The 6,740-nt window shown below is 37.7% G+C and overlaps 1 protein-coding gene across 1 annotated transcript in view; it reads left to right on the forward strand.

The window, feature by feature from the left end:
* The window catches only part of LOC106527115 (myosin heavy chain, fast skeletal muscle), a gene marked incomplete at its 3' end in the record, with an annotated part of 13,095 nt that overhangs the window by 3,110 nt on the left and 3,245 nt on the right, over nucleotides 1–6,740 (forward strand). The window contains exons 12-32 of the mRNA XM_014021887.1: nucleotides 1,592–1,815; nucleotides 2,015–2,158; nucleotides 2,249–2,405; nucleotides 2,485–2,512; nucleotides 2,594–2,711; nucleotides 2,794–2,886; nucleotides 2,972–3,035; nucleotides 3,131–3,229; nucleotides 3,318–3,421; nucleotides 3,511–3,649; nucleotides 3,746–3,864; nucleotides 3,983–4,132; nucleotides 4,226–4,396; nucleotides 4,513–4,819; nucleotides 4,982–5,055; nucleotides 5,134–5,221; nucleotides 5,308–5,425; nucleotides 5,508–5,631; nucleotides 5,723–5,859; nucleotides 5,927–6,182; nucleotides 6,429–6,671. Coding sequence (XP_013877341.1) covers nucleotides 1,592–1,815; nucleotides 2,015–2,158; nucleotides 2,249–2,405; nucleotides 2,485–2,512; nucleotides 2,594–2,711; nucleotides 2,794–2,886; nucleotides 2,972–3,035; nucleotides 3,131–3,229; nucleotides 3,318–3,421; nucleotides 3,511–3,649; nucleotides 3,746–3,864; nucleotides 3,983–4,132; nucleotides 4,226–4,396; nucleotides 4,513–4,819; nucleotides 4,982–5,055; nucleotides 5,134–5,221; nucleotides 5,308–5,425; nucleotides 5,508–5,631; nucleotides 5,723–5,859; nucleotides 5,927–6,182; nucleotides 6,429–6,671 — 2,957 coding nt within the window. The remainder of the gene's footprint in view (nucleotides 1–1,591; nucleotides 1,816–2,014; nucleotides 2,159–2,248; nucleotides 2,406–2,484; nucleotides 2,513–2,593; nucleotides 2,712–2,793; nucleotides 2,887–2,971; nucleotides 3,036–3,130; nucleotides 3,230–3,317; nucleotides 3,422–3,510; nucleotides 3,650–3,745; nucleotides 3,865–3,982; nucleotides 4,133–4,225; nucleotides 4,397–4,512; nucleotides 4,820–4,981; nucleotides 5,056–5,133; nucleotides 5,222–5,307; nucleotides 5,426–5,507; nucleotides 5,632–5,722; nucleotides 5,860–5,926; nucleotides 6,183–6,428; nucleotides 6,672–6,740) is intronic.

Here is a 6,740-nt window from a genome sequence, read left to right on the forward strand (position 1 = left end):
TATTTTGCCTTTTAAAGGTAGTCATTAATTTTATTTATAAGAAATATTTTTCTGGTGTTAAATGACTTCATTTGGCTTRCACTCAAACTCCATTCCCAGGAGCTCACAACCCATATCAAATACAAGTTAAATGTTCTTCCATTAGAATTCTATTTCAGATGTCTGAAGTATGACAGCCCTCCTGTGAATTTAGAGGTTGTTGGCTTTGATATCAAAATTACCAAGTGCCACATTGATATCCTAAAAATGGCTTGTATAAAATATCTGAAAGACATTTTCTTTAAAGAATAGAGGGTAGTTTTGCTATTAGGTGAACTGTGAACAATACCAGTTCATCATTTAAAAACCAAATAAATATAAATAAAATTATAATCAAAATTCAAAATTTGCTCCAAAATTATTTTATTAATTATTATAGTAAAGATTTTGATGAGGTAATAGTATGTTGAACTTAAAAGAGAGAGAGAGAGATAAATTATGTGTCAAAAGTTTGCTGGTACATAACACATTAACCTTCTTAGAATTTACTAATTTGAAAAAAACTTGCAAAGCAATGTAATACTGGCACAGTATTAAATACATGAAGTTAAACTAATCAAATGATTGGCCATGTAATATTAAATTAAGGATAAGATAATTGTTTATTTTTGACATCATCAACATTAAGCAGTGAGGTGTTGAGCATTCCTGACCAAATCAAGTGGACCACAACTGCTGAGGGGGCAGGACTTTGTGTATAAAAGCACCAGCCCTGGCCATTTGCTTTAACTGAAAGGCATCTAAGACAGGTGAGTGCAGTGAATAATTTCTGTATCTGTTAGATTTTTCACATCATATAACCTTTTAAAACAGTGTATAAATGCTGATATTTTATGTACTAAAATCATTTTATACTAAAACAGATTTAACAATATTTTAACCTTTTTTGTTGTAGCACCTTGACATACGCAGCACAAAGAATTTCAGTTTGCATCAGCTGAGGTATATATCTATAACTTATGCATCATACTGGTATACACTCACTGAACCTTTATTAGGTACACCTGTTCAGTAGCTTGTTAACACAAATAGTTTTCAGCCAATCACATGACAATAAGTCAATGTATTTAGGCATCTAGATCTAGTTTCAAATGAGCATCAGCGTGGGGAATAAAGGGGATTTAAGTGATTTTGCACATGTCATGATTGTTGGTTGGAGTTCAAGTATTCCAGAAATTTTTGGTCTACTGGGATTTTCATAGACAACCATATTTAGGCTTTCAGCCAATGGTTTGAAAATGCAGAATTTTTTCACTTTTTCAAACCATTCTCTGAAACTATAGAGACGGAAGTGAATAAAAATTCCAGCTCTGACTCAACAATTATGCCACATTTAAGTTATTTAAATGCCCCTTATTGCCCATTCTGATTCTTATTTGGAACTTCGGCAAGTCATCTTCACTGCATCCAGAAATGTAAATGTATTGGCTTGCTGCCATGTGTGTTAACAAGCTTGTGAAAAGGTGTACCTAGTAAAAATTCCAGTGAGAGAGTAATTATTTGGTGAATTGTAGGTTTATTTTGTAATAATACCAGAGTCTTACATTTTCAGGCTCCACTACTAGTGCCATCATGAGCACAGACGCTGAGATGGAGCAGTATGGCCCGGCGGCCATTTACCTCCGGAAGCCAGAAAAAGAGAGGATTGAGGCCCAGACAGCCCCATTTGATGCCAAATCTGCTTTTTTTGTGGTTGATGAGAAAGAGATGTATCTCAAGGGTAAACTGGTGAAGAAAGAGGGTGGCAAAGCCACTGTAGAGACAGACGGAGGGAAGGTAAAATTGACAATTTAAAGGCTGTTCCTACTTTTTTGCACTTGTTTTTAATTATGTTTAATATGTTCATCGAACTATGTTGAATATTGTGCTTTTAAACCTATAACAACAATTTTGGAGAGTTAACATTAAATTCTCTGTAAAATAACATTTTTATCATTGTTTTATCAGACACTTTAATAGCCTACTTTCCATTTAGACTGTCACTGTAAAAGAGGACGACATCCATCCCAGAAACCCTCCAAAGTTTGACAAAATTGAGGACATGGCCATGATGACCCACCTCAATGAGCCTTGCGTGTTGTATAATCTCAAAGAGCGTTATGCATCATGGATGATCTATGTGAGTTTTCACATGACTGAAAACTGTGATAGTCAAAATATAATATCAGTCCGCATGTGCATATAATTGTTGTCTCTTCTGCTCTGTCAGACCTACTCTGGGTTGTTCTGTGTGGTCGTGAATCCCTACAAGTGGCTTCCTGTGTATGATGCTGTTTGTGTAGCAGCTTACAGAGGCAAGAAGAGGATTGAGGCTCCACCCCACATCTTCTCCATCTCTGACAATGCCTATCAGTTCATGCTCACTGGTAAGACAAAGATTTTATTTTAAAAAGAATCAGTATGTGTGTAAACCGAACTTGTAAAGGAGGGTTGTTTGTATTTCAGATCGTGAGAACCAGTCTGTCCTGATTACGTGAGTACAACAGCACCTTGAATCTTACTTTGTTACAATACTTATCCGAAAGAAACTTAAAAACATTCTCTTGTACCCCAGCGGAGAATCCGGTGCTGGAAAGACTGTCAACACCAAGCGTGTCATCCAGTACTTTGCAACAATTGCAGCTCTTGGTGGTAAAAAAGAGGCAGCAGCCGCAACCTCGGGCAAAATGCAGGTAAATGGGATTTCAAAGTGCTTACAAGAGGCAACACTTTATGAAAAGAAGATGAAATAACCTTTCAAAAAATCCTTTGCAGGGTTCTCTTGAGGACCAGATTGTTGCTGCCAACCCTCTGCTTGAGGCCTATGGTAATGCCAAGACTGTGAGGAATGACAACTCCTCTCGTTTTGTAAGTAATCACATAAATGTAATGACATAGTGCTAAATGTTTCTTACAAAAATGAAAGACTTATAATTATTAATGTCTTCTCTAGGGTAAATTCATCAGGATCCACTTTGGTACTTCTGGAAAGCTGTCTTCAGCTGATATTGAAACATGTACGTTTTAACTACTCTATTATCTGTTCTTGAATATGAGATTTGTGCTGTGGTACAACATTTTTATATTCCCCAATTTTATCGGTTTCGTCCAGATCTGCTGGAGAAGTCTCGTGTCACCTTCCAGCTGTCTGCTGAGAGGAGCTACCATATCTTCTATCAGCTGATGACAGGCCACAAGCCTGAACTTCTGGGTATGTAAACAGATACGTGAACATAGTATTTTGAAAACATGAAAACAACATTTTTTATAATGCATCCATTTCTTCTATTTGTTTGCAGAGGCTCTGCTGATTACCACCAACCCCTATGATTATCCCATGATCAGCCAGGGTGAAATCACAGTCAAGAGCATCAATGATGTGGAAGAGTTCATTGCAACAGATGTAAAAATACATTTACTTTTTATTTGTTCTTTTATACTTGATAGTAAATCTGTTTTTGTTCCAGATCAATGTTACACTGTATTTTGCAGACTGCAATTGACATCTTGGGCTTCACTGCTGATGAGAAAATCAACATCTACAAGCTGACTGGTGCTGTGATGCATCATGGAAACATGAAATTCAAGCAGAAGCAGCGTGAGGAGCAGGCTGAACCAGATGGCACTGAGGGTAACTGATAAAAAACTGTTACTGTCGGTTATTGAGTTAGCTAGTGTATAAGATTAGTTTCAAGGTAATTAAAATCATGTTTTTTCTTTTGAATAGTGGCTGATAAAATCGCCTACCTTTTTGGCCTGAACTCAGCTGATATGCTGAAATCTCTGTGCTACCCAAGAGTCAAAGTCGGAAATGAGATGGTCACCAAAGGTCAGACCGTCCCACAGGTAATTCAATCTATGCTGCATGTGTTTTTGTTTGTTTTGTGTATTTTTCAAAATGTTACAAATGTTACTTGGTGCAAAACATTGGCTAACTGACTTTGTTTAATATATCTTCTTCTAGGTCAACAATGCTGTCTCAGCTCTGTGCAAGTCTGTCTATGAGAAAATGTTCTTGTGGATGGTCATCCGTATCAATGAGATGTTGGACACAAAGCAGCCAAGAGCATTCTTCATTGGAGTGTTGGACATTGCTGGATTTGAGATCTTTGATGTGAGTTTTTTTGTTGTTGTTTTTTTGGATCCTGAACAGTTTAATGATCATAATTTTTTCCCGTGAATTTAAATAATGTTTCTTTTTATGCAGTTCAACAGCTTGGAGCAGCTCTGCATTAACTTCACCAATGAGAAACTGCAACAGTTTTTCAACCAACACATGTTTGTGCTGGAACAAGAGGAGTACAAGAAGGAGGGTATTGAGTGGGAGTTCATTGACTTCGGTATGGACTTGGCTGCCTGCATTGAGCTTATTGAGAAGGTAAGTATTTGTAATGATCAATTTTTTATGAGTACAAGTATAAATAATCACTGTACATGATTTTTGTATTATAACATTGTTTTTACTTTCAATTTCAATTTCTAATTTGTTCCCAGCCACTGGGCATCTTCTCCATCCTTGAAGAGGAGTGCATGTTCCCCAAGGCCTCTGATACAACTTTCAAGAATAAGCTGGTTGATCAGCATCTTGGCAAGACCAARGCCTTTGAGAAGCCAAAGCCTGCCAAGGGCAAAGCTGAGGCTCACTTCTCCCTGGTTCACTATGCTGGTACAGTGGACTACAACATCACTGGCTGGCTGGACAAGAACAAGGACCCACTGAAYGACTCAGTTGTTCAGCTCTACCAGAAGTCTGGAAACAAACTGCTGTGCTTCCTCTATGCAGCCCATGCCTCAGCTGAAGGTAAGATAGAAAAAAAATAGCATACACATCAAGTGTAACCTAATAATATTTCATTGTTATCCAAAATTTTGGGTAAAGCATTTATTGTTTTGAAAAGATGCTTATCTATCAAATGAGAGACATTGGACATAAAAGTATGACATTTCATCTTTAAATAAACAGCTGAGTCTGGTGGTGGAAAGAAGGCCGGTAAGAAGAAGGGTGGTTCCTTCCAGACGGTGTCTGCTCTTTTCAGGGTGTGTAAACTTTTGTAGCTTTTGAAAACTTATGAGAAGATAATGTTCAAATTATGCTAAAGTGCTAGTGATCCACAGGAGAACTTGGCCAAGCTGATGACCAACTTGAGGAGCACCCATCCTCATTTTGTGCGTTGCCTGATCCCCAATGAATCAAAGACTCCAGGTAAGAAGTCCATTGTCCAAATTGTTGCACTGCAATAGTGACATGGGTATATATTCTAATTACACATATGTATATTCAACAACCAGGTCTTATGGAGAACTTCTTGGTCATCCATCAGCTGAGGTGTAACGGTGTGCTGGAAGGCATCAGAATCTGCAGAAAGGGATTCCCAAGCAGAATCCTCTATGGTGACTTCAAGCAGAGGTTGAGACCCTTTCATGTTGATTTCAAAAATAATTTAAGTGGCCAATACAAGAAACAAAAGTTCATTGCTATTCATTTTCAGATACAAAGTATTGAATGCCAGTGTCATCCCTGAGGGACAATTTATTGACAACAAAAAAGCTTCAGAGAAGCTCCTGGGCTCCATTGATGTGGACCACACTCAGTACAGATTTGGACACACAAAGGTAGGGCTTCTATGGAATACCAAAACCTCTGGAAAAGATTAAATAATTAGGTTGTGTGCTGACAATCAATGCTATTGGGTTGACATTGTAGGTGTTCTTCAAAGCTGGTCTGCTGGGTACTCTTGAGGAGATGAGAGATGAGAAAYTGGCTTCACTGGTGACCATGACTCAGGCTCTTTGCAGAGGTTATGTGATGAGGAAGGAGTTTGTTAAGATGATGGAAAGGAGGTAGGTTGATTGTCAGATAAACAACTGTGTTTAAAATTGTGTTTTTTAATTTGTTTTTAATTCACAGGGAGTCCATTTATTCAATCCAGTACAACATTCGTTCATTCATGAATGTGAAGAACTGGCCATGGCTGAAACTCTACTTCAAGATCAAGCCTCTTCTGAAGAGTGCTGAGACTGAGAAAGAGCTGCAGAACATGAAGGAGAATTATGAGAAGATGAAATCAGACCTGGCTACTGCTTTGGCCAAAAAGAAGGAACTGGAGGAGAAAATGGTTTCCCTGCTGCAGGAGAAGAATGACTTGCAGCTCCAAGTGGCTGCTGTAAGTAGACAGAAAAACCTCTTTTGATTATTTTGATTTATATTTCAGAAATTACCTAACTTAATCCCAAATTTACATATAAAGTTGCATACGTATTAGACTGTTATATTTTGTTATTATGCATGTGATCTGCTTTGTTATCTGCTGCATTACATGTTCAATAACTAACCAATCTGATTATTATCATCATACTAAAATTTATGGAAAAAATTTAACCATATATTTTTTATTCAACAAAAATCAAAGGAAGTTGAGAACCTGGGAGATGCAGAGGAAAGGTGTGAGGGACTCATCAAGAGCAAGATCCAGCTGGAGGCTAAACTCAAAGAGACAAGTGAGAGACTGGAGGATGAAGAGGAAATCAATGCTGAGCTGACTGCTAAGAAGAGGAAGCTGGAGGATGAATGCTCTGAGCTGAAGAAGGACATTGATGACTTAGAGCTCACCTTGGCCAAAGTGGAGAAGGAGAAGCATGCCACTGAAAATAAGGTTTGTACTGGATAAATCGACTATTATGACTACCTTATGTACATTTAGTGATATTAATGTATACTAATG

This window comes from Austrofundulus limnaeus, unplaced genomic scaffold (genome assembly GCF_001266775.1).
Source record: "Austrofundulus limnaeus strain Quisiro unplaced genomic scaffold, Austrofundulus_limnaeus-1.0 Scaffold4, whole genome shotgun sequence".
Taxonomy (NCBI): Eukaryota; Metazoa; Chordata; class Actinopteri; order Cyprinodontiformes; family Rivulidae; genus Austrofundulus; species Austrofundulus limnaeus.